At 44.8% G+C, this 27,547-nt stretch overlaps 1 protein-coding gene across 8 annotated transcripts in view; it reads left to right on the top strand.

Moving 5' to 3' along the window:
- Window positions 1–27,547, top strand: part of KALRN (kalirin RhoGEF kinase) — a 697,683-nt gene that overhangs the window by 624,582 nt on the left and 45,554 nt on the right. For all 8 annotated transcript variants that reach the window (XM_047790542.1, XM_047790550.1, XM_047790555.1 and 5 more), the window contains 10 exons: window positions 10,200–10,330; window positions 15,306–15,372; window positions 16,939–17,042; window positions 17,225–17,294; window positions 17,604–17,690; window positions 18,550–18,642; window positions 19,412–19,462; window positions 20,332–20,409; window positions 24,269–24,454; window positions 24,851–25,022. In XM_047790542.1, coding sequence (XP_047646498.1) covers window positions 10,200–10,330; window positions 15,306–15,372; window positions 16,939–17,042; window positions 17,225–17,294; window positions 17,604–17,690; window positions 18,550–18,642; window positions 19,412–19,462; window positions 20,332–20,409; window positions 24,269–24,454; window positions 24,851–25,022 — 1,039 coding nt within the window. The remainder of the gene's footprint in view (window positions 1–10,199; window positions 10,331–15,305; window positions 15,373–16,938; window positions 17,043–17,224; window positions 17,295–17,603; window positions 17,691–18,549; window positions 18,643–19,411; window positions 19,463–20,331; window positions 20,410–24,268; window positions 24,455–24,850; window positions 25,023–27,547) is intronic.

The following is a 27,547-nucleotide window of genomic DNA, read 5'->3' as shown; positions in this document are numbered from 1 at the left end:
CTGCCTGATCATAACTTTGGTTACAGTAACTTCCTTTTTAAATACCCCAACTTACAGAGTAGCAGTGAAATTTAACGCATGACTTTTTCTTTCTTATGTTCCATCTTAATTTTTAAAAATATATTTAGCAGGTATTTTTAGTGCTGGTGACAAACTCCCGAAGGTTGTCCCCTCTCCTGTCATCTCTCGCGGTCTCAATGCAGGGAATCAGGTGCTCTTATGGGCACTGCATTAACTTTTCAAAGCCCATCTCCCTGATCACGCCTCACTTCCTCTCCTTTCCTCTCCACACTGACCCATAAATACTCTTCATACTCAAAATGTTTTTCCTTAAAGAGTCATTCCTTTTTGAAACCTCCTGCACTATTGGATGGGAGTTTTTGCAAATTGGTACAACCACTATGGAAAACAGTATGGAGGTTCCTCAGAGAACTAAGAATAGAATTATCATATGATCCAACAGTCCCACTCCTGAATATATATCCAGACAAAACTACAACTCAAAAAGATATGTGCACCCCTGTGTTCATAGCAGCACTATTGACAATAGCCAAGACATGGAAACAACGTAAATATCCATCAACAGATGAATGGATTAAGAAGATGTGTTCTTATATATATATGGAGATGATATTAAAAAAGAATGTGTTTATATACATACATACATATATATGTATGTGTGTATGTGTGTGTATATATATATATGACTGGGTCACTTTGCTGTACATCAGAAATTGGCACAACATTGTAAATCAACTATAATTGTTAAAAATCTCTAGTTGTATCCATGTTGCTGTGGATAGCATTATTTTTTCTTTTTCATGGCTGAGTAGTATTCCATTGTGTGTGTGTGTGTGTGTGTAGTTTTTTTAATCCCTTTTTTTTTTGCATTTTCTGTTTCACCACCTGTGTATGGGCCCTGACCTCATGCACAGAGTAGCGGTTGCTTAATCCCCCTCCACACCATCTATCTCCCAGGCTCCATTCTCTTTTACCCCCTCCGTCTTCTGCAAGGGCTCACTGCTTCCCTCTTGCCAACACAAGCAATAGTCTCCAATGTAGGGTACACAAGATGGTTTTTTGAAGTGCTAAAAGAAAATATTAGATTCTCTTTAACTCATTTTTAAATTTTTAAGTATGTTTTACTATGTGCATTAGGATAAAGCAGGAGTACAGAAATACAGTTTTTTTCTTTGGTTGGCCACACCCACGGCATGTGAAAGCTCCAGGGCCGGGGATTGAACCAGAGTTGTAGCAGTGACAATACTGAACGGTTATGCTGTAGGCCACAAGGAAAGTCCAAAAACACAAGTTTTAAATGTTTCATGTTTGGGGAGTGCATGGCCAAAATTGTGTTTATGAATTGAAGAGTATAATCAAAGTTTAGAAATCCCTGGCCTGTAAATGCCATACTTACCCAGCAGTCTAATATTTTGTGCCTATTCTCCAACCTTCCTTTCCAACATCCACACATTATTCTGGTTGATGAACTCTGCTCCAACCAAATTGTTTAATTCACTATCCCCAAACGTCCACTTGACTGTCCTCCCCCAAGTTTCTGTTCATACCACCCCACTTCTCTGGAATGTTCCCCTTCTTCATTTTGCTTATCTAAAGTGGAACAGCCCCTCAAGGTCCCGCTCAGCTCCCATCTCTCCTCAAGAGCTTCCCTGATCAGCCCAGGCCAGAGTTCTTTTGCAGTCCAGCAGCGATTCCTCTATAAGTCACATGCCACCTGGGACAGCTCTTAGATGGTCCTGTTGTGTTATCTGTTAAAATATCTTCATCTTTTTACTTGCAGCTTACCCGCCCCCCACCCTGCAGCTAGATGATTAGTCCCTCAGGACATTATTTCCTCCTCCTTTTTTTTTTTTTTTTGGTCTTTTTTGCCATTTATAGGGCCGCTTCTGTGGCATGTGGAGGTTCCCAGGCTAGGGGTCTAATTGGAGCTGTAGCTGCCGGCCAACACCAGGGCCACAGCAATGCCATGGAGTTGCCACCTATACCACAGCTCACAGCAACACCAGATCCTTAACCCACTGAGCAAGGCCAGGGATCAAACCCACAACCTCATGGTTCCTTGTTGGATTCATTAACCACTGAGCCACGATGGGAACTCCATTTTCTCATCCTTTTATTAGTATGTACAAGTCATCTGCATTTCCACCAGGAAACACGTTTCCAAGACTCTGTATTTTTTTGTATTTTGGATTACCACTTTCCTGCTGCTATGGTTCACCTTAGACCTGTCGGGAGCATCCATGGGCCTCTGGTTTGTGTGATCAGTAGGTCAGGTGTTAAACAGGTGAGTGAGGATGTTGAGAAGTCTCACAAGAGCAGAGCAGAGGGAGTGTAGGATAATCCTGGAACTGTTCAGTCCTCTAACAGGCTCTCAACAAATAGGTATTGGATGAATGGCCTTTTGGCAGTAATTTTACCATAATAAGGGCTTTAACTTCTTCTCCAAATAGCTACTTTTTGAGGCTCTGCAGTGAGCCCAGAATTATAGAGATTTCTTTGGCCAAACAAAACCAAGCCGGGGTCATGGACAGGAATGTGAGAGCAGTGGTTAGGTTTCTTGGAATCTTCTTACCAAATTCGATCCTTTCTCTTTTCCTCTACTTTCTCTTTTCCCATCCCAATACATGTCCACAGTAGGCTAGTGACAGAGCATCGGTAGGGGCTGGCTTCCTCAGCTGTATTTGAGAATACTGAGTTTCGTCCTCACGTCTGAGACTGGTATGCCTATTCCTCATTAGGAATAAGCTAGCCTAGAAGAGGGTATGCTCTCAAACCCCAGAAAGTTCTGGAGTTTTGATTTGACTATAAATGTGACTGTGTGGGAGTTCCCACCATGGCAAAGCGGAAATGAATCAGACTAGGAATCATGAGGTTTCAGATGCGATCCCTGGCTTCGCTTGGTGGGTTAAGGATCTGGTGTTGCTGTGGCTGTGTGTAGGCTGGCGGCTGTAGTTTCGATTTGACCCCTAGCCTGGAAACCTCCACATGCCATGGGTGTGGCCCTAAAAAGCAAAAAAAAAAAAAAAAAAAAAAAACAACCTGTGTGCAAGCTGCCAAAATAGCCAGTGTGGTCATAGGCTGGGTTAATCAAAGTAGAACATACAGCTCAAGGGGCGTAATAGCCCATTGTACGCCAAGCCCTTCAGACCACGCCTGTCAAAATTTGTGGCTGAGTCATGCATTAGGTTCTGAACTCAGCATTCTAAAATGTTCTTGAGCTCAATGGAAGGGCCCTGGATGAAGTAACCAATACCATGTGGTCTGTGTCATTGGAAAGAAAGTTGAAGAAGCTGAGGTTAAGTATTGGAAGAAGTTAGGAAAGAGAAGACACAAGAGCTATCTTCTAGTAATTGAGCCCTGCCATGGGGAGGAAGGACAAGTCTCCCTCTTGGTGGCTCCAGAGGACAGAACCCATGGATGGAAATCAGTTCAGTATAAGAAGAATTAATAAGGTCCTGCCCAGTTAACAGTCTGGAAATGTTACAGGCACATCTAGCATACTTGGACGTCATTTCTAGGGCTTAGATTCTTTCTGCTTTCTTTTTTGGTTGCTCAAGAGATGACACCAGATTCTATTGTTAGAATCATTTGGCCCCCAAGCTCTGCCCAGAAGCCATGAGATGCCTTCTGTCCCTGAGTCCTAAAGCTGCCCTTGGTGCTTTAGGATCATATGGTCATGACTACACCAAGGCTACTCCCCCAGGAGTTGGGCTCTCCGCTGCTGGAGAGCTGCTGTTTGAGAACCAGAACAGAAGGTCCTCACTCAGCTGCAGTGCAGGTAAAACCCCAAAGACCCTTGGAAACTCCTCGAGTGAGTCCCTCTGGACGTAATGGACACCTCTGAGATCTCACCTGCCAGCCTTGGTCTTTAAACAATACTTTTGTTTACCGAGAGAGCCTCCCCCCCAAATAGAGCTCAAACACTTTTTCTGGGTTTTGTCTTAAAGTATTATCTTTAACTCTAAGCCAGGACTAAGGACTCCCCCTGCTTTTCCTGGGTGATTTTTACTGAAGTTTTCCCTAGACAGATATACTGATGGTGCTGCTGCTGCTGCTGCTGCTGCTGCTGCTGTGTAAGGAATCAGAAGACCTAGGTATTAGTGCTGCCTCTGCCACTTATTGTGTGGCCTTGGGCAATCTACTTAGTCTACTTGGGCCTCTCTTTTACTTCACTTATCAACAATGATTTTTTTTAATTGACGTATGGTCAATTCACAGTGTTGTATTAGTTTCAAGTATACAACACAGTGATTCAGTTATACACACACACATATTCTTTTTCAGATTCTTTTCCCTTATAGGTTATTACAAAATATTGAATATAGCTCCCTGTGTTATACAGTAGGTCTTTGTTGGTTATTTATCTTATGTATTAGCAGTGCATACCTGTTAATCCCAACCTCCTAATTTACCCTTCCTCCTCCTTTCCCTGTTGGTAAACCATAAGTTTTTTCCTACATCTGTGGGTCTATTTCTATATTGTAAACGAATTCATTTGTATCTTTTTTTTTAATTCCATAGATAAGTGATATCATATATATTTGTCCTTATTTAGCTTATTTCACTTAGTCTGATAATCGCTAGGTCCATCCATGTTGGTGCAGATGACATGGTATCATTCTTCTCCATGGCTGAGTGGTATTCCATTGTATATATGTACCACATCTTTCTGCGTTCCACCTGTCAGTGTTGCTCCCATGTCTTGGCAATTGTGAGTAGTGCTCCTATGAACACTGGGATTCATGTATCTTTTTGAATAACAATGATCATTCTGTCTACCTGAAGCTAATCTCAAGAGAGTTATGATGAAGACTGACTAAGGTGTGAATGCTCTTTGTAAGCTGATAAGTGAACAGCCCACAGCTGTTAGCTCCCAGCCACCTCATTTGCGTGTAAAGGGCAGGGAAAGGGAACCAGTCATACTTTATCTTCTGTAGTCACACCCTGAACACAGGGTCACCGTATTTGTTAGTCAGTGGATCAGTAGGCCAGGTGAATGTTGCAGGGTAATAGCTTAACAATCTATGATTTGGTTTTACTCCTCAAGCTTGAGGAACAAGAGCTTCCTGGCTTCCTGGTGGGAACTGAGTGTACCTCTAAACAACCCAGGATTCTCTCACCTGCCTGAGATGAAATATGAGGCCTCTAGTAAGAGAGCCTCCCCCCTGAGCTCCTGTCTTCAGGTGACACATCACAGTAGTTCCTTAAGCTCAGGATGGCACAGATGAACCTTTGGCTAAAAATCCTGTCTTTAGGGAAGGGGCTGGCCAGGACTGAATGCTTATTTAGTCTATCTATGTGGTGGCCTGGCATCTTGAGAATCAGTCCCACCTGCCTCAGAGAGACTTTCCATCCTCTGGTTCTCCCACCTTGGCAGCGTTCACCTCCCTAGTTCAGCCTGTGAGCCACAGAACATGGCTGGGGCCAGCCTGCATTTGTGTGTGTGCTTTGTCCTCCTTTAGATGAATCAGCTTGTTTTGTCAAAAGCAGAGTTAACTGAAGTTCATAGTCCCAGTGGAGGAAATAATGGCCCCACCGTATCCACTGTAGAGGTGTGTACTTTCAGGAACTAAGTTCCTCTAGCATCCATCTGTGGAAAAGATTCCCAAGCTTGTTAAAAAAGAATAGTTTAGATTTCCACCAGGAGTAGTTCACCCAAAGTCACAAACCTGTGCTGTCATTTGCCTGAAAAATCCAGACTTCAGTTTTTCTGCTGTAAAATGTCTTCCCTACCCTTACCTCCAGTTTGCCTGGGAATGACTAAGCTCTAATACTTTCTTAGTCGGGATTTTATATTAATTTTTATAAAGGGGTGGGGCAGCTGAGAGGTTGATGTGGTAGGTGTGGTAGGTGGTGCTGGATCAGAAACTTACCTATTGTTTTATCAGGTGAGCTTTGACCTCTCCCCAAGAGTTTTATATAAAACTCTTTATTGAGTTTCACTCAGTAAATTCTTGGAGTCCTACTATGTGCCAGCTTGCCAACACAGAACCTTCCCTAGTGGAGCTCAGAGTCTAGGGCTGATGCTCAGAATCCTCTCCTGCCTGGACTATTGCAAACATTTCCTCACTGATTTTAGCCTGATGTCTCTTCACATGACTGCTGGAAGGATCTTTTCTTTTTTTAAAAAAGATCTTTTCTTAAAAAAAAAAAACTTTTAATAGTTCTTTTTGACTAATGAAAGCATTATATGCTTATTCAAGAAAAGTTGGAAAAATAACCAGAGTTTAAACACAAATTCTATCTCATAATATCATCTAGACATGTTCAATGTTAAAATTTAGATATATTTTCTTTTAGACCCCTTTTAAAATGATGGAGTTAATCACAGAGTATATAAAATTCAAGCTCTGTTTTCCTTAACTGTCATATTGCTGAGTCCTGCGCTGCAGGTCAATGGGAGATCCTGAAAGATTAAAATGATGTAATTAATCACAGAGTATATAAAATTCAAGTTCTGTTTTCCTTAACTGTCATATCAGAGACATTTTTCCAAGTCACAAAAAAAGCTCTTAGGAGCTTTCAGACTGATCTTTCTGGAGTCTCCACTGTGGTGCAGCAGGTTAAGGATGCATCATTGTCTCTGCAGTGGCTTGGGTCACTGCTGTGGCTCAGATTTGATCCCTGGCCTGGGAACTTCCACATGCTGCGGGTGTAGCCAAAAAAATTTTAAAAAGAAGAGAAAAAAGTAGTAGGTAAAGCCTTTACTTCCTTTTTTTTAATTGAAGCATAGTCAACTTACAATCTTGTGTTGGTTGCAAGTATACAGCATAGTGATTTGGGGGGTTTGCAGATTACATATTACACACAAGGCTCCTTAAGAGCTGATCCTGCATGCTTCTAAAGGCCTGACTGTTTCACTCCCTACTTCTTCTTTCCCCAGTACCCATGCCCCCAGCTCACATAGCACGCAGTCACCAACCAATCCACCTCTCCCCCACTTCACACTCTGTATCCTACCTATACCAGGCAGCTTTAAGCTTCTCAGGCTGCCCTGTGTAGTTTCACAACCTGACCCTTTACTCACAGTACTCCTCCTGCCTGGAACGTCCTCCCATTGGTGTATCCAGCGAAATCCTTTCCATTTCTCAATACTCAATTCAAGCATTGCCTCTTTCCATTAAGCCTTTTCCTTCCCTCCACACCCCACCATAGAGCCACCTGCTGCCTGCTCTTTTTTTTCATCTTCCATGGTACCCCTCCTGTCTAGAAGGATGCCCGTGGTGGCTTAGGTTATGGTGGGCAGGGGATCATCTTATCGATCTTCATTTCTCCAGCACTTTGCAAATACTCAGCAAGTAGTAGAAACACAATAATTTGCTTGAGTACAAAGATATGATGAGTCACAACACTGTATAATGAATGCTGTTCAGAGATGTGTAAAAGGTACTTATAAGAGCCCAGAGGAAGGGCGTTTTATGTGATCCAAGACCCAGCTAACAGGGGATGTGTTCATTTTTTACTGTGGCAACAGCCTTCTTCTATACTTGGTCTACTTTTTTGAATTCTATTTGCATTTCTTTTCCTTGGACTTGCACCAACTACAGGAACACCCATTTGCAACATTTGTTGTGCCCTCCTTTGTATGCCTTTTTTTTTGTCTATTGAAACTGTTGTGGCTGGAGGCCCAGAGAGAGCAGAAGTCCTTCCTGTGACTGCACAGCCCACTACTCATCAACCAGCCATCAGCACCTGTGTCCCTAGGGGAACAGCACAGACAATTGCAGGTCACTCATTGTTGCCCTTGGCTCGGACCCCATAGCCCAGGTCTAGCACAGGTAGCCAGGTCCTCAGAGGGAATCACTCTTGAATTAAGAGAAACATTTACAGCCAACAGCATTATTTGAGACAGATTTCCAGCAGACAGCTTAGCCAACCCTTGTATTTCCCTTTTCTTCCTCCCTCACTGCCCTTGCCTTCCTCAACTCCATCCCAGAGAGTCCTTCCTCAGAGGAAGCCTGGGCTTCTTTGCTCATGTAACAGGTTGGGCAGGAGGAGATGGAACATACTTCCCTGTGCAAACACTTTGGATACCTTAGATGTAGGATAGTTGCAAGTGGACCACACCAACCTGAATGGTCCAAGAAGGGCCTTGTAGCGGAGATGTCAGCCAGCACTCTGCCAGCCAACAGGCTGCAGAACAAAGGCTGGAACAGGAAAGTGGGGACAGGGAGAAGGGAAGTAAAAGGCATATAATCAGATCAGTCACCAGCTGGGTCCATCTGCCTGGGAAGCCTGTCTCTGGTGATGGCACCAGGGGATATGTCACATGTCATTGGAAAACCTATCTGTCCAGTGGCTTGTCAAGCCTCAGCGCCAGACACTCATTTCCTTAATAACTGGTTACAGATCCTGAATCTATAAATTTAGCTCAACTCTTCTTGACCTTTCTATATTTTTAGCCTAGGCTGCTTCTCTGGAGGACAACGTCCCATGGTTGATTGCTTGTTCTGTGAAATACCTTCATTTCAAGTTAAGAGAAATTCCCTCTCTCAAGCTTGAATGAAGACCTTGTCCTCTTAATGCTGGTTTCTAGGGTTAGTGACAGATTCATGTTTGGCCCTTGGCACATTCTGTTGATTTGGGGGTGGGGTGGAGGAAAATAAGGTTGACTTCTCTTCTCAGCTTTAAGTTTTTCAGCCTCCAATTCTAATGTCCCCTGCCTGTTCTCGAATAATGGCTCATCGGTCACCTCATTTGCTTTTTGTTTCATTCCCCTGGACTTTTCCTACCTCTCGTCAGCCTATCTTGAAATACAGCAGCTAAGTGAGTTCATGACAGGTACTTCAAGTTCAAGTTGTTTAAGTCCATGCTGAAGCCTTTTGTTACTACTCCCTTCGGGGGCACTTCTTGATTTTTGTGACTTTAACCTTAGGGCTGATGTGTTCAAAGCCTTTCCTTTTCCTACAGCAGTGGCTGTAGTAGACAGGCATCTTGTATGGATAGTTTGGATTACTCTCTCATATTAGTTTTATAGTTGCCCACCTTGACTTTGATCTCGTTTTACTGTTTATCCACATGGTTAATGCCAATTTGCAAATAAAATGTGTCACTGTGTCCTCTTTCTGATACAGCACTTATAAAAATGTTAAGATTGACCCCATTTTTTTGTATCCCTATTGTTTAATCATTCCATCCATGGAGGCAGCGGGGGAACTCACCATTAGAGAGCATTTTTAGTCTTTCAGGGGCATAAGGCAGACTTATGTCTCTGCCTCTTCCTTAGAGATCTGTACAAAGGAGGGGCCCAATTTGAAAATTGAGAAAAACTGAAACATGGAATGATTTTAGCTTCTCACTTAAGATCATTCAGGAACTAGCAGAGCTGGGATTAGAATCCTTTACCCTTAGCTCTTTCTAGAGTAACATATTAATCCCTTTAATTTGTTTCTCAGTCCTGCAGCACCTTAATTAAAAGAGATGAAAGGCATTAATAAACTAAAGAAAGCCCTTGGTAAATAACCTTGGCAAAGATGTTTCTAGAAAACATCTATTGCTACAGCTACTGTTGCTATGTTCACATGTTGCCACAGTCTTCATGATTATCATTTTATTGTCTACATAATCTATCCAGTTGGTGTTTAGACATTACAGAATATGGAGATATTAATTTGTTTCAGTTTTTATTGAACATATAACAAGGCAGTGTGAGTTAGTATATTTATCACACTAGTATTTTGAGGTAAACAGCAAAATCTGTTTACCTCTTCTTATCCACATCTCATTGGCATCCTCAGAGAAAATTGTAGCTAGTTTAACAAACATGACTTTACCAAGCGAATTCTCCTCTCACTCCCCTCCCCTCGTCAGTTCACATGTGGTAATCCTGCAACTGATTTTCTAAGTGAATGTTTGGTGTAGAATTGCAATGATTCGCTTTCTCTCTGGAGCTCTTACCCAGAGATCAGTCACGTTGACAATATTCATTATGTCTGGGGGAATTGGCAGCCCCTGCCTGACGCCAAATACATCCTGATTGCCTGAGAAGGCAGCAGCTCTGGGCTCCCTGCTGCAGGAAGGTGGGGTCTCTGGCTTCCTGGTGCCTCACTGAGGTTCAGTGAGAGCAGCCTTGGTGACTGATCTACCAAGGTGGCTGTGGCTGAGCTGGGGGGCATGAGGGCGTCCAGACAACCTTCCCGTGTACACGTCTCTAAGGCTGTTTCTTTTTCTCTTTTCAGAGTCTGGAAGGGGGCTCATACCGGGGGAGCTTGAAAGACCCCACAGGCTGCCTGAATGAGGGCATGACCCCGCCCACACCTCCTAGAAACCTGGAAGAAGAACAGAAAGCCAAGGCCCTGAGAGGCAGGATGTAAGTGGCTTCCCCAGATTCCAGCCTGGTGCACGTGCGTGCAGTGGACAAGGGGCAAGGGTCCCGGCAGGTTGGGGAGAATTAGAGATGCCCACTCTGTTTCCATGGATACCATCTGTTCTCGGTAAAGGTGACCTGGGTTTGTACAGTGTGGCATTGATCAACAGGGGGCACTGGCTTGAAGAATTTTTAGCTGAAATAGTTTCTGTGAGATAGAGGCTATTCCTGACCAAGTGTGGTTATAACCAAGGTCTGTTAGCAATTTTAAACATACTGATGAAAAGAAAACAGCAAAGGTCAAGGAACTGTGGAGCCATTACTATGGCTTCCTATGAAAGAAGCCACGGTAGAAAGTCTGATGGAGTTTCATCTAAGGAAATATTTCCCCAGGTAGAAGGAAGGAATGGTATAGGAAAAGGGCTGCCAGGATTGATTCAAGCTCCACTTCTTTTCCAAAAGTTTTATTTACTTTTTTTAACTTTTATATAGTGATATTTATTTTCTGTTTTGGGGATTTATTTTTACAACCCGATTTTTTAAATTGAAATATAGTTGATATACAATATTATATGTTATAGGTGTACAACATAGTGTTTCACAATTTTTAAGAGTTATATTCAATTTATAGTCCTTATAAAATATTGGCTCTATTCCCTTTGCTGTCCAATATAGCCTTGAAGCTTATTTCTTTTCTTTCTTTTTTTAGGACTGCACCCACAGCATCTGGAGGTTCCCAGGCTAGGTGTCAAATCAGAGCTACAGCTGCCAACCTACACCACAGCCACAGCAATGTCAGATCCAAGCCATGTCTGACCACAGCTCATGGCAATGCCCAATCCTTAAGCCACTGAGCGAGGCCAGGGATCGAACCTGCAACCTCATGGTTCCTAGTTGGATTGTTTCCACTGCACCACGATGGGAACTCCGAAGCTTATTTATTTTCTACATAACAGTTGTACCTCTTAATCCTCTCCCTCTACCTTGCCCCCTTCCTGCTTCCCTCTCCCCACTGGTCACCAGTGGTTTGTTTTCTATAACTGCGAGCCTCTTTCCTTTTGGTTATATTCACTAGTTTGTTTATTTTTTAGATTCCACATGTAAGTGATATCACAGAGTATTTACCTTTTTCTGCCTGACTTATTTCTCTGTGGGCTGAGTTCCAAGGGAACCTCTGTACCTTTTGAACAGTTAGGGGTAAACACAACTCACATTGTGGTCCATTTCATAAGAGCCCAAATGTTATGCAGGGTTTGAGTTATCCACCCTGATGTGAAGTTAAACTTCTAGTACTTGATTTGATCAAGAAGATAACAGACCATTAACGCGAAACCGCAATTCCTCTGAAACTTCAGTTTTCTTGTTTAGGGTTTGACTCAGTGTTGGAAGCAGAGCTGCTAATGATTAGTCTCAGACATAGCTCAATGTGTGAAAGATGGTAAGCACAGGGAGAATGGGATAGGCAGATATAAAAGGGCCCTCCCTGCTGCTAATTTGCCTTCCCTTCTCCCTCAAACTCGTCACTCCTTTAGCCTGGTCGTAGACATGAAGATTAGCAAAAATAAATGAGGCCAGGTCCTTCTGTTGCCCAGAAAGAGGCAAAGTGACCATTTATGACTCTTTCCTAGGAAATATCACAGCCAGGGCCTGGCCCCAGAGCAGGGCTGTCACCTCCTAGTGGAAATGAGCAAGTGGCATGTGGGTGCTCTCTCTATTTCCATATTTATCCCCTTAGCTTTAGGGTTGCTCAGAGGAACCTCAAAAATAGAATAGAGGTAAGAATAGAATAGACGTAAAGAAATACCATCCCCAAAGGGAAATTTCTTAGGACTTGTGAAAGTTGTCTTTTCTTAGCTTCTCAGGTTGTTTTCAAATAGATGAGGAAGAGTCGGAGCTGATCTTCTAGTCTTGCCAAGTCAAAGTCAAACATATCAGGAAGTGAAAGTTTATGTCAGGAAGGTGACCTTTGAAGGGACAGGTGGTCCTTGGCAAAACCCATCACTGCTTTTGTAAATTGGCCCATGAACCATCATTTAAGCCATTGTCTTGCTTTCAGACACAAATTGTCTTATTTTGCTCTAACAGGCAAAAGTTTCTTTCCTCTTTTATCCATTACCCGTCTCTTCTCACTCTCTTGCCCAACTCCACATATCTCTACATCCTGAGCGATGTGAAAAATCCAGCTGTTAGAATGACTCATTCCTCTTACTGTATCTTCCCCTTATTCTATCCTGCTGTGACTTATGGTCACAATGAAAGAGACGATGTGTAGATGTTTAACTGTAAACTCTGTGTGAGGCTGGAGGCTGAGGAGCATAGAGAACTGAGACTCAACCCAGTAGGATCTCAAAGGGTTAAATGGAGATCCATGGAGAAAAGATGAAAACAGTTATTTGTCCCGGGGAAGAAAAAAGCCAAGAATGGTCTTGATTGTCTTCGAGTTTTAGTCACTCATTTATTCAACAAATATTGGTTGAACACCTATTATTTACCAAGTGCTTGGGATATACCAGTGAATAAAATAAACAATAACAACAGAAGAACCAAGTTTACATTTTAATGGGAGAAATCACACAATAAACAAAATTTAAAAGAAGTCGTGTGCTATTATGCTACAGCCTGGGAAAAAAGAAAAAATAGTAAGAGAGATTAGGAGTATAGATGAGGCCGTGTTGCAGTTGTAAATATTTTTGACATTTGCAAAGACCTGGAAGAGGTAAGGAATTAGCCTTTAGCCATGGAGGAAATGTATTTTCAGCACAGGGAACAGCCAGTGCTAAGGCTCTAAGAGATTTTTCAGTGGAAGACTAGCCATTCCCTACCATTGTGATGGATAGAGGTTAGAAGTGGGTCTGACCTGTAGCTGGAAGAAGTTTAGTTGGACCAAAGAATATCATTTACTTTGTAAATAACCTTCACTCATAAGAACTGAGCATGCAAACTACTGCTTTATTGTCAGTCCAATTTATTTGGCAATTAATTGTGCTCTGCCTTGAGTTGCAGGTAGTTTAAATCTTGTCTGTATTTTTTCAGAATGTCTTTTAATGTGTCATTATCTCCCCAAATATTTCATCAGCTCTTCAAGGGAGGAGATGCCAGGTCCCCTAGCAGCACCTAGTCCAATCCACTTCCCTAGAGGCTGGCAAGCCCAGGCCAGCCTTCAGTGTCAGCAGTTAGCTTAGGATAGAAATACCATTCGGAGGCAGGGAGCTGGACTTCCTCTCCAGGAGGCCCTTCTAGCCCCAAATTCCTACTCTAACTTTCCTGTGGGTTTTCTTTTAACCACTTTCTTCCCAGTTGTAACTCAGACCATGCTAAAGATATATTTAAATGCTTTTATTTGGCCTTGCCAGTTCTTTCCTGTAGCCTCAAACACATCACTGTGTATATTAGAGAGAAGGAGCTGGTTGGAAGTGCAGGGTGCGCTGATAAGAAGTGAATGTGCCTCTTGCCTCCTCCCCAGGGCCCTGAGGCTCTGGGCCCCGGGATTCGGTGATTTCTCTCTGCTGTGTGGAACAAGAATTTCAGATGACTTGCTTCCTGGACTCAGAACAGTTACCATCCTTGTGTTGGGGCTCCTCTTGGACATATCAGAACTTGATCCCTCCTGCTAAAAAGCGGTTGTGTGGGCCCAGACAAAAGTCCTTCAAACTTAGATAGTACAAGTCTGGCTCCAGTAAGCTGCTTACAACTGCCCTGCCCTTGTGCGCAGCCATATGTGGTTTGTTTGTTTGTTTGTTTATTTATTTATTTTGGTCTTTATAGGGCCATACCCATGGCATATGGAGGTTCCCAGACTAGGGGTCAAATCGGATCTATAGCTGCTGGTCTACACCACAGCCACAGCAATGCCAGATCTGAGCTGCATCTGCAACCTACACTACAGCTCACGGCAACACCGGATCTTTAACCCCACTGAGCAAGGCCAGGATCGATCCCACATCCTCATGGATACTAGTCCAGTTCATTACCACTGAGCCAGGATGGGAACTCCCAGCCATGTGTGTTTTAGGTCCAGCCCTTTACTATCTGGACAGAAAGAAAGAAGTATTGGATGCCTTAGCGACTCCAGAGAGCCAGTCTGAGTAGTTTATCCAGGCAGCAGGCAACAGTGAAAGAAAAGAACCTTTGGACTCTGATACCACTGGGTTCAGATCTCAGCTCTGCTGCCCATGTTGTCATCCTGGGCAGTACAGCCTCAATATTTCCACCTACATAAACCAGAGCTTACAGTATTTACTGTCTCATAAGCTTGAGGAAACCCAGATGAAGCAACTAACACAAAAGCAAACACTCTAAGAAGAGGAAATGGTTAACAAGAAAAAAACCAAGAAAGTCAATGTCCTTGTAGTGGTTAAATCCCACGTCTGGTTGGGAGTGGGGAGGTGGCCACATCGAAAGTGGTGATTAGGGACCATCTACAATCAGTCTTTCTGGCCTTGACTGGGGATTTTGCAGGCCAGTTACTGTGGACACCTGTCTAAATAATTGTAACTTCTGTATCTCAAACACTTGGTGACAGTGTCTCTGAGACCCAAAGGTTGCTTAGCACACAAATGTCTTTCTCTCCATCTTAAGCAGAGAATAGAGCTGACATGAAGGAGGATAAGCCTCCTGCTGATCCTTTGGCCTCAAAGCTTTCATAACCCACTTTTGCAAAGTGGCTGTTAGTCTTGTGTCGATACAGCTGTTCAGTTAGAGGTGAGAGGGGGGAAGCATAAAGAGTAGGAAGAAGATGACTGGGTGGTGACATTGTTCTTTGGCTGTTGCGTGCCCTCTGGGAAAGCCCCTCGGCCTCAGTGCCCTCAGCTCCTCAGCGGGAGCCCCCTGTACAGGGAGCCCCAGTCAACACATGGCCAGTGTGGCATCTGCGCAGTCTTGTCATAGAAGCGCCAAAGTCACTTAACCGTGAACTTGTGTAAAGATTTCCTGCCTCACAGTGAAAAGGAACCCTCATTGTTCTTAATCTCCTGCTCAGGTTTGTCCTGAATGAGCTGGTACAGACTGAGAAAGACTATGTCAAGGACTTGGGGATTGTGGTGGAGGTGAGTACATGGCTCAGGGTGGGTCTTTGGTCACCTGACCAGGCGCATAGTACCCTACCTGGGTCCCGAGATGGTCTAACTTGACAGTATGTATTTTGCTAGGTATTTGCAAAAATGAAATGAAAAATGGTAACAGATCAAACAGAAGATGTAGGTAAATTTTCTTCTTTTCCCTTCACAATATTATAAGAGATTTAGATGAGGCTTGGGCCCCAAACATTGCAGCCTCTGGGTTAGACCTGAATCCGTTTCACCTTGTTGTAGGTGATCAAGTTACTGGCTCCACAGCTTTTCATCTTTTCATTGGTATTTAACATTATATATGTATGTATACGTGTGTGCATGTGTATGTATATGTGTACATACACACACACATATAAGAATATATGGGCATAAATTCTTCACAGCGAGCCACCATGAGCACTAAGCAGATCAAGCAGGTCACTCTTAGTGAAACCTTGGGACTTATGTTTCCTTAGACTTTAAGGAGAGTGTTATTGCTACCAAGGGGGTAGACAAAGAAAACACCACCAATCAGGCAAGATTGGCAGGTCCACAGTTCAGCGTCAATGTGGTCGTGAGTAAAACGGCTCTCTCTCCATAGGGGCTTAATTTAGGGGGATTTAGACACTCAGCCGAGACAGTCTAAGAAAGTCAATGGATAATTTAGAGGGCTTAGAGCCCTGCTGTTAATCGTCTTAAACGAAAGGATGTGAAGTCTTAAAAGTAAATGCCTGGTATCTAAGTCACCTGCTGGTTTCTTACCTTGGGTCTCTAAGTCCCCATCCTATGACACCTGCTGATTTAGGGATTCATATTCACCTATCCTGAAGCTTGGATACACAGACTAACCAGGCACATAGAGGACCTGAATTCTAGCTTGTGGAGCATTATCCTCTTCTCCAAGGTGGGATGGAGACAACTAGAAGTGTAGCAGCCTCCATAAGCAGCCCAGCCTGGGAGTGGAGGGCTTGGGAGTCTAGAAAGTGAGGTCCAGGGACGTGAGACATCAGTGGTGCAACTTAAATCACGTAACTCCCCATGCACCGGCTTCCTCATCTGCCGGTGGGCAGAAATGCTGCCTGTGCAACCTACCATTTGATTTTTAACACTGAAATAACATCATATATGATAGCATTTTACAGGCTCTAAAGTACTCATATGTGAAGACTTATTTCTTGGTCAGACACATCTAGTTTTGAGCCTTTAAAGACATCATTAACTTGGATTGGGAGATAGGAGAGGAACAGGCAACTGTTTCTTCTTTGCCTTGCCTCCTTAACAGGGCTGGAGACAAAGAAAGAGACCCAGAATGTTATAAAAGTTTTGTCTGTAAGAAAGAGACCCAGAATGTTATAAAAGTTTTGTCTGTCACTGCACAGAATGAAGTCCTGGTTGAGTGGTGAGAAACCACAGAAGCCCTGGCCCTTCTATCAGACAGGGCGGGCGTCCATGGGCTGCGGGTGCTGGGGGGTAGGGGGTAGGGGAGGAGGGGTTGGGGGGGATGTTGGCCCAGAAAGCCTTCTTGGGAAAGACACTCTCCTCACCATTGCCTCTGCCCTGCAGGGCTTCATGAAGAGAATAGAAGAAAAGGGTGTCCCTGAGGACATGCGAGGAAAGGATAAGATCGTGTTTGGAAATATTCACCAGATTTATGATTGGCACAAGGAGTAAGTGCTACGTCACCCTGAGGACCAGGGTGTCCTGGGAACCCAGGACTCTCCCATCCTCCCCCTGCATTTGACCTTGGGGGTGTGGCTTTGGGGAGGATTGTCTGTCATTTATCTCATCATTGAGAAATAGTACAGTTCTGAGGAACTGGCTTCCTTCTCTTATCTCCATCCTCCTTTAGTGTTTTCCTGGGTGAACTGGAAAAGTGCATCCAGGAGCAAGACAGATTGGCACAGCTCTTCATTAAACATGTGAGTGCTGCCCGGTGCCCCTCCCCATCCCAGCAGGCTCTCACCATACGTCTCACAGTTCCTTCCCTCCTCTGCTCTTCCTTCTCACCCCTCTCTGAGCTGTTGGGGGCTTTTTCTCGCCTTCTTGGTTTGGAAGATGGGCTCTTGCCCGTTATGTTTACTCTTCTAGGCTTTATATTTAGCCACTTTGGCGCAACTCCAAAACATGGGCCATATCTCTGCCTTTCTCTTCACGTGTAGAGCAGCTTAGCGCCCTGAGATTGAGCGCAAGGCACAGATGACTGAGTGCCTTTCCCTCTGGCTTTGCAGGAGCGGAAGCTGCACATCTACGTGTGGTACTGCCAGAACAAGCCGCGCTCCGAGTACATCGTGGCTGAGTATGACGCCTACTTTGAAGTAAGCTGCTCGGGCCTGGCTGAACCAGGGTGGGGACAAGAAACTCAGACTAAGTCCTCCCCATTCAGAAACACCAGTCGTCACCCATCTGCAGATGGCCCCACATAGCACCGTCTACCTCTTCAGGACAGGGGTAGCTGCCTCAACAGAGCCATGAGCTCCTGGGGAGAGGGGCAGAGGCACCCCAATTCATGTTCTATTTTTGGAGCCCCCACTTGCAGAATGCCTCTGTGACACAAAGATGCTGCAGAAGCTCCGGTCCTCCTCCCATGAACCCAGAGCTGATTGAACCCACACTCTTCCTCTCCAGTCCCCAGAGACTGCTTACTGAGGACCTTCCTCCTCCCAGAGGTGCTCACAGGCACCTCATACGTAGCCTCTGCTCCCGTCCCCAGTGGTCCAACAAGCAGCTCCGAGTGTCTGTTTTGCCCCAACGTTGAAGTGTTTATTTTGCCAGAGGAGAGGTAACACCATCACTTGAAAAGAGCCCTTGACAGTGTTTGCAGATCTGAGTCGAGGGCCCAGCCCATAGGCTTGTTGTTTCCTGGGGGAAGCCCTTCATTTCTGACTTGGCCCTGGAGTGGGCAAGAAAACAATACTTTTTCCAGCTTGTCCCCAAGACTGGGTGGGAACAGAGAGTATTTCAGAGCTTGGCATGTAAGAAAGAGATGGCGAGATATGCTATGTCATTAATAACAAATGAGCTACTGTGTAGGCGGTTCTCCCCATTGCCTGGTTTGAAGATTCTAAACCTTGATTGACAGACCCAAAGACCAGCCCTCCTTGCCTTTGAACCCCAATCCAGAGCACCCCAATCCTCTGGCTCCTGTTTTCCTGATGTAGCTCCCTTGTGTTCCAGGAGGTGAAACAGGAGATAAATCAAAGGCTGACGCTCAGCGACTTCCTTATCAAGCCCATTCAGAGAATAACAAAATATCAGCTGCTCCTTAAGGTAAAAGGGCTGTGAGCCTGGCTCAGGGTTAGAGAAGGGTCTTCGTCAGGGTTAGGGACAAGGTCAGCTCAAGGTTCTGTCTCCACCACCCCTTTCCTATGAACTAATTGCGGGCGTGTATGGGTTTTTAGCTCGTCTGCTGGTTGTTTGTGTCAGCTTTGCCCCCAAATAAACTGCATGCCTATTGTGCCTTTAAAGTTGGTGGTTATTTGATTTTCTTTTTTCCAAATCACTTTCTTCCTTTGTTGTCATCACTGACTTAAAAATATATATGTAAGACTAAGCTTCAAAAATATGTATAATACTAAGAGCATAAAATCAGAGTAGAATACAAGGAGAAGGGAGAGGCCTGAGAAAACTTAGATGAGTAATACTTAAAAATTGATCCAATTTTACATTTTAAGTCATCTCATTTGGCTCGTCTTATAGAAACATGAGGCAAATGGAAGAGAGATTTGACTGTCCTGTCCCCCGTTCCTTGTCATCGTCATTCTCCTTTCATCCCTATTCACACACTTTCTCTCCCCTTCACCTCGCCCCCCCTTCCATAGCTCTGAATCCTTGAATATTCTGAGGGTTTTCTCTGTCCTCTATGACTCCTAACTTCATATCTCAGCTACCACAAAGCATCGCCCTCTCTGTTGGGAAGGAAAGTCTTCTGGGCATTATCTGGGTTTTTATGATGCTCCACTTTTTTTTTTTTATAGTGCTCGATTTTCCTAACTGGTTTCACCCTCCCCACCCCCTTCCCTGCTTACTCATGTGCTAGGACTTCCTGAGATACAGCGAGAAGGCTGGTTTGGAGTGTTCAGATATAGAGGTGAGTTTTTTGCTTGTAATGCTGGCGGTTCTTAGGGATAATATTGGAGGTCTGCCTCCAAAGGGGAAAGATTGTCGCTGGAGGCCAGAGGGTCCAGGCTGCCTCCTCTCAGACAGTCAGAGCCCCTTGCAAACAGCAACTCAGCAGGATGAGGAATGGTGAAGGTGAAGGAACACATTGAGAGTTTTTCTGGAATTTGTTCCTGGGCCAGACCAGAGCTTCGCCCCACTGGCGTTCTCCCTATAGCTCCCAGTGGTGGGAAGAGGTGGTATTTGAGCCTTCTAACATCCTTCAGAGATTGGGTGTTTATGTGCAGCTTCATTCATGGATCCATGGATCCAGGTACTATTTGAGTCTAACGTATAAATTATTCCATTTTCACTCCCTCTCCCATCCCCAAGGATTACTTCCTAAGTGAAGTCCTTTGAGGCTGTGTCGCCATGGGGATTATTTTAAGCCAGAGCTATTACAGACCCTTCTGGCAGGTTATTTTAGGTTAAAACCTCTAGTGTTTCACAAGCGAGGCTAAGCTGTTGCTTGGGCAGCCAGGAAGCAACAAAGAGAAGAAAGAAAAATGCAGGAAGGAAAGGAAATGGATAAACAAAAGTGGGAAGGTAGGAAAAGGATGGTCTGGGGAGCAGCCACCCCCCATGTGGTCAGTGATTCTTGTGGAGCTGCTGCATGGATGACCAACACCCCGGACCTAGAACAGAAAATCCCTGCTTCCTCTGAAGTGGGCTGCAGGGACCAGTGTCCTTTTCTAGGGTCCTGGAGCCCCTGGGAGGCCCCTGTCTTCCAGCACAGAATTGCCCTGAGCCCTCTGCCTAAGTGCTGCTCCCTGTCCTCACGGTCCTTGTTCTTTCTCACAGAAAGCAGTGGAGTTAATGTGCCTTGTTCCAAAACGCTGCAATGACATGATGAATCTGGGACGCCTGCAGGGATTTGAGGTGAGCCCTTAAAAAAGCTTCTTAGCCCTCTCTCTTCCAGGCAGCAGGAGCCCAGGCGATGGGCAGCTTCCCTTAGAAGCCCTATGCCCACCCTCTCTATCTCCTTCCCTGGCCATCTGTGCCTTTGTGCCTGGGCCACTCTGGAACACAGGCCAAGAAGATGCATCCATGTAGTATTTCCAGTCATAGGGCAGTCACGGGAAGTACACCAAGCCAGAGTCAGAATTCCAAGGGGATCGGAAAGACCCCAAATTCTTTATAACTGTGGACCTGCCAAAGACCCCATCCCTTTTCTTTCTTGCTTGAGAAATGCTGGGCATGTGAGGGAGAGGAGAACCAGAGGGAAAATGGAACACTTCTGTGGGAAGAGGGTAGTTCTAATAACCAGTTCTGTATAGTAGCTGGGTTTCTAGTTAAATGAATGTTAAAAGCTCTAAAACATCACAGTGCATACTTCTGTTCTTTGAAGAGGAGAGTCGAGTCTTGGAAGAAACAGCAAAATGTACCAAGATGGGTTTCAGTGAATATGCTAGCGCACTAGGGCTGCCGTAACAAATTACCACAAAGTACCACAGACTGGGTGGCTTAAACCACATAAATTTATCATCTCACACTCCCAGAAGCTGGAAGTTCAAAATCAAGGTGTAGGCAAGGGTGGTTGCTTCTCAGTGCCATGAGGAAAGGGTCTGTTCAGGCCTTGGCTTATAGATGGCCATCTTCATGTTCACATGGCTTTCTTCCTGTATCTTCACATCATCTTCTCTCTGTTCATAGCTGTATCCACATTTCCTCTCTTGATGAAAATGCCAGTCATATTTGAATCAGGCTCACCATAACGACCTCTCTTTAACTTGATTCCCTTTGTAAAGACTCTGTCTTTCAATTAGGTAATATTCTGAGGTACCATGGTTAAGACTATAGCATATGAACTGGAGAGGAGATATAATTCAACCTCTAACAGTGAATTTTTGAAGAGCAAATTGACTTTCCTAATTTAAACTTAATAAGTGGCTGTTGTTAGTTTATATTCACACTTCATTTGTTAACTAACATAATCTATTTTAGGGAGTTCCCATTGTGGCTCAGCAGTTAGTGAACCTGACTAGCATCCATGAGGATGTAGGTTCGATCCCTGGCCCCACTTCAGTGGGTTAAGGATCCAGCATTGCTGTGAGCTGTGGTGTAGGTTGCAGATCCAGCTCAGATCTGGCGTTGCTGTGGCTCTGGCATAAGCCAATGGCTATAGCTCCAATTGGACCCCTAGCCTGAGAACCTCCATATGCCATGGATGAGGCCCTAAAAAAGACAAAAAAAGACCAAAAAAAAAAATCCGTTCTAAATACTAAGACAGTAAAATTGAAATTGACACAAGTATTGACTGTACTTAGTTGTTGTTGAACCCCCTTAGAGAAAGATGTGAATCTTCGAATTCTGTTTCTCAGTAATCCTGCAAGATAACACTCTTCATTTTTGGAAAAAAGGTATTTTTTTTTCTGGTTAAACTAGACTAGGTATAATAGAATAGACCTAAGACAGACTGGTATATAAGTAAATTTAGGAAATTCTGTATTCAGGTTTGGGTTAATGAGTTGGATTCATGATGGTCTAGAACCAAATTCTTGTCTTTTTTTGTCCTTCCTGGTAGCCCCGTCTGACTTCCATTGCTTTGTTGTCACCAGGAACTGTAGGGAGGGTCTTTTGCTGCTCATTTTTCACAAGTTCCTGTTCTCTACAGTAGATCTGAGGCCTTGGCGAAGCAGAGTCATGCTGCAGAAACACACCTTGACTTCCTAGACAGTGTTTCTTTAGTCACACTAGGTGAAGTTCCCTTGTAATTATGCCAGAGCTGAGGCTCTTCTGAACAAGCCAGGTAAATCTGTTTGCTCTTCACCCTTGATATCCTGTGTTTCTCTGAGCAGGAGTCTGACTTGACATTCCCTTGGTCCCTGGAGAACTGATTGCTGACAGGAGGGGCAGCATCTGACCCAAGTCAGACTTCACAGGAACAACATTGTATGTGTGCATGTGTTCATGGAAGGACACACACAGAAGTGCGGAGTTATTTTCTCTTTTAAAACAAGTACCGCCATCTCCTTGTTCCATCAAGCCCCAGAGAATCTGCTTTGCATTCCTTCAGCTAACTGGAAAGGACCGTGAACACACTTCCATTCCATCTGAAGTCCGTGGATTTGGGTCAGGGAGAAGTTATCCCTTCTCTTAAATTCTCTCCCTTTTAAATCCTCTAGCTTTCCCTTTGGCTCTGGCAAAGCTATAACTCATAGTTCAAGCTCTTATATAATATTAATAGAGCTTTTAGAGCTGGTCACTGGCTTAATATTAACTTTGGGCCAGGGTAAAGATAAGCTTGTTTGGCTGCTGACCTTGACAATAAGGAACCACCTTCCAAGCAGAGGGCAAGTGTTTCTCAGTAACACGAGAGGAAAATGACCCGTATGATGGTAATATTTGGAATAAGGCACCATGTAGAGAATCCCACATTTGCACTACAGTGAAAAAGCTGTCACCTGAGCGTACAGTTCAGAGGAGGCCCTCTGGCCACTGTCTCAGATGTCAGCATCTTCTTGTTGCAGAAAAACTAAGGCCCTCTCGTAGCATCTGTGAAGACTTGCTGGGTTGAGCCGTATTCCCCCTGCAGATGTGATGATGTTTCTGAGAGTCTATTAAAACTGTCAGACCAGGAGTTCCTGTCGTGGCGCAGTGGTTAACGAATCCGACTGGGAACCATGAGGTTGCGAGTTCGATCCCTGCCCTTGCTCAGTGGGTTAACGATCCGGCGTTGCCATGAGCTGTGGTGTGGGTTGCAGACGCGGCTCGGATCCTGTGTTGCTGTGGCTCTGGCATAGGCTGGCAGCTACAGCTCCGATTAGACCCCTAGCCTGGGAACCTCCATATGCCGTGGGAGTGGCCCAAGAAATGGCAAAAAAAAACACAAAAAACTGTCAGACCAAATAGGCTCTACCTCCTAGGCCTATTGTCAATTGGTCTGGTAACTGGAGGCATTTTAAGGAAATTACGAGACCCAGAAAAATACCCACAGCTTATCTATAGTCCCTATGTATCATCCATCAAATGACCTGTTGATCTATAGCGGTAGACTAAGACCTCAGAAGTTCCCCATTCGGAAATAATAGAAGAGAGGGGCCCAACTCATCTGATTTTTTGTGGCCCTGTTTCCATCACCCCTCGGCCATAGGTTGGTTCTGGGTTCAAGGTTACGAGAGCACCCCAGGTCCTGGCCTAAGCTGTAAGGTGCGAGCAGGCACATCTCTCAGAGCTCCAAGGACAGAAAGGCCAATTCCAGCTCCAGAGTTACCTACTTTCTGTTCTCCTTTTTTTTTCATGGTCACACACATGGTATAGGGAAGCTGAATCTGAGTTGCAGCTGCGGCAACACTGGCTCTTTTAACCCACTGCTCCTGGCCAGGGATCTAATCTGCACCTCTGCAGCAACCCAAGCAGCTGAAGTCGGATTCTTAACCCTCTGAGCCACAGCAGGAACTCCTCTGTTCTCCTTTTATTAAAATACACAAAGGACCAGGCTAATTCCAAACATCATTGTAGCAAATAACTTTACCTTCCTTCTGCTATTTTCCTGGAGCTGCTTCCTAGGGGTCCCACAGCCTTCTTTCCCTCCCTCCAGGGCTCTGTGCGAATGGGAAGGTGGCCACGGCCTGCCCTAGATGATTGGCTGGGTCCTAAGTAGTATTACCAGAGCCTGAGGCTTTTGCTGTCAGGTCTGTTGTCCATGTCCCAGGTGAGGGGACGGTCCTGTGACCCGGAGGTCTGTGGTTGTGTCCCCGTCTTTCACCTACTTCACCCCAGCCCTTCTGTCCATCAGGGCACCCTGACTGCTCAGGGCAAGCTGCTGCAGCAGGATACGTTCTACGTGATTGAGCTGGATGCCGGCATGCAGTCCCGGACCAAGGAGAGGCGTGTGTTCCTCTTTGAGCAAATTGTCATCTTCAGTGAACTTCTCAGGAAGGGATCCCTCACCCCAGGCTACATGTTCAAGAGGAGCATCAAGGTGAGGATCCCCGAGGGATGAGGAGGGTCAAGGAAGAGCCACACTGAGGGCACTGCTTCCCTAAGACAGAGGCCTGGCAGGAGCGAGGATCCAGAACACTGAAGACCGCTCAGCCTGGTACTCCTTGGGCTAGAAGGCTGAGTATCTGTGAGGAGACGTGACAGTAAGGAACCACGTGCCAGTCTTTCCTGGGATCCCAATCCTCCCGGGTTCCCAAGATCGTGTCATTCACTCAGAGACAGAAACCAAACTGTTGAAGCTTTTAGATCCAGGGCATGTTTTGGGGAACCGTCTCCTGAAAGAAAAACTTTGAGGAACTGGGATGTATGGTTGATTTTTTTTTTTTTTTTTTGGTAACCACTTAGATATGAAAAGAATCACCCTGGTTTCTTCCAGATGAATTACTTGGTCCTGGAGGAGAACGTGGAAAATGACCCCTGCAAGTTTGCGCTCATGAACAGGGAGACTTCGGAGAGGGTCATCCTGCAAGCCGCCAACGCTGACATCCGGCAGGCCTGGGTGCAGGACATCAGTCAAGTCTTAGAAACACAGCGAGACTTCTTAAACGGTGGGTCTGAGTCTGCCTTCCAGCCAGGCCATTTGCAGGGGACCCCATACCTCTGAGCCTCCTTGGGTCTGGGCTCATGGTGAGTTATGAGCCTTGATCACCTGTATATGCATTCCAACTTTGTAATTTTCAGAAACACATTGTCTAGAATTTTTCTGAACCTGCATATGCAAGTTGACTGATGGGCTTCTTTATCATGCCCCACCTTCTCAGAAGAGACAGGCTCTTACAGCCTTGGCATAGGGGATGGGGTCACCACTACCAGCTGAGAATACTTGGGGCAAAAGTCTGAAATGGGCACATCCTCCTGGTCTTAGGGGCCAGCTATTAGTGATATATGTTTTTTCATTTGGTAGCTAATGGCTGGTCATGTCACAGGTCCTAGTGTTATCTAGAGATAACTCAGGGTTTGGCAGATCAGGTCAGATCCCCCTTCGCTCCCAACAAAGGTGACTTCCAACTCTAAATTTCAGTAATACCTGAACCGTCCCAGAAGAAATTGTCAATTACACAGAGAAGGAAGCGCTCAGGGACCTGCAGGAGTACTGTATGGCCATGTGTGCTCCCACATTTACACACACATGTCCACACTTGGGTGTGTCACCTCTTCTAGTCTAGGATCCAGACTCTTTCAAATGATGCAAATAGAGCACTTGTTGGGTGTCTGGCATAGAACTGAGGGCTGTGGGGAAAAAACTAAAGGAGATGCACTAGATGAGGACCTTGGGCAGGTCATGATGTTTCTCTGGGCCTCCATTGGCTCTTTTTGTGACAGCTCTACAAGGCTGCACTGGAAGCAGGAAAACACGGCACACCTCCCATAGGGGGCATCATTCTCGGTATAGTCTTCAGTCTGTTCTGGGACGTCTCAAGGTATTACTGAAATCGAGAGTTAGCAGTCACCTTGTTGGGAGCAAAGGAGCTGATCTGCCAAACCCCAAGTTATCTCTAGATAACACCAGAGCATCTGTGAGATCACCAGGTATCAGTTGTCTTCTACTTGTAAAGGATTTAACACATTGTATCTATTTTAAAAACAAAAAGAGATGATGTAGCAGGTGCCTTGACTTTCTCAGCTGGAACATGCAGTTCAAAGCAGTTACCCACTTATGGAGAGTATTTGGGAGCCATGCCCCTGATCTCCCAACTGTAGAACAATTTGGTGGAAAAAAAAAAAAGTCATCTCTAGGGTTCTTTCTCAGTCTAAAGAATCTAAAGTTAAACACTAGCCCCTCCCTGAGGGATAATAATGAAAGTCCGGTATAGTTCACAGGTTTTAAATATACAACTTTGAGTTAACACTTGTGTGGATAAAATAATCTTAAGCAAAAATATGTGCATGTATAAAATACATTCACTGAATTGCATTCTATTAGGAATTTCTGAGAGATCCTAAGCTAAGCTGGAATGACATTTTTAAGTTCATCAATTCATGGAGTTCCCTAGTGGCTCAGCAGATTAAGAATCCAGCATTGTGGCACAGGTTCGATCCCTGGCCTGGGAACTTCCACATGCCATGGGTGCAGCCAAATAAATAAGTAAATAAGTTCATCAGTTCAGGGCAAAAGAAAAATAAGGTCAGACAATCAACTGAAACTGGAAATAACTGAGTAACAGTGATAGCTCCCGTGTATTGAGTCCTTGCCCTGCGCGAGGCACAATACTAAGCATTTCACATATGTTGTCACTCTTCATTCTCATGTCAACATGGAAAGCTGAGTACTGTCATCTTATATTTTTCAAGTGAAGAAAAGGAGGCTCAAGGTGGTTAAGAAACGGGTCCAAAGTCACAAAAACAGTAGGTGCTAGAATGAGAACTTGAACCCTGAACTGTATGACTTGAAATTAGGCTCTTGTCCACAGAATTGCAGTGTCGTTGCCAGTGGTAGGGCAGACATTCCTATATGAGGTCCCCAGCAAACAAAGCAAAGAAAGAGGGTCAGGTGTCTGACACTGCATCCATCAGCCACATGCACGCCCTGTCAGAAGAGGCCTGGCTTTCCTGATGCCAAGACCTAAGTTGTGCAGATGATTGAGGCTGGTGGAGGAGCACAGGCTCTCTGTGGAGCTCAGTTAAGGAGACACTCTGTTTTCAAACACTTTGGCACAGTTAATGCCTATAATCAGGTAGTACCCCAATTCCACAGGATGGGTATTGATTCATCAAATCATTTTGCCATGGCCTGCTTCACAACCCTCTGCTAGCTGCTTCACACTTGGAATGGCCCTTCTCTGGTCACTGTCAATGATTCGGACTTTTACAAGGGTCCAAGAGAACTTTCACCTAATTATAGTGAATTATGGAGCTATTGCTGAACTAGATTCTCAGTGCCTAAATATTGATGCTCTCCAGGAAGAAAGGCTGAGGTCTGGCAGGAGCCTCTTCTCTACTTTGACACACTCAAAAGACAAGGATGTGATGGTGGACTGGGACCATGTTTTTACTTAGTGACACATGTGCAGGCACCTCAGAGCCAACCTTTCCCTCCTGAGACCTCAAACAGAAAGGAAGTGTGGGCCGTATG

Source organism: Phacochoerus africanus, chromosome 1 (assembly GCF_016906955.1).
Source record: "Phacochoerus africanus isolate WHEZ1 chromosome 1, ROS_Pafr_v1, whole genome shotgun sequence".
NCBI lineage: Eukaryota > Metazoa > Chordata > Mammalia > Artiodactyla > Suidae > Phacochoerus > Phacochoerus africanus.
This window is presented reverse-complemented; position numbering and strand designations above follow the sequence as displayed.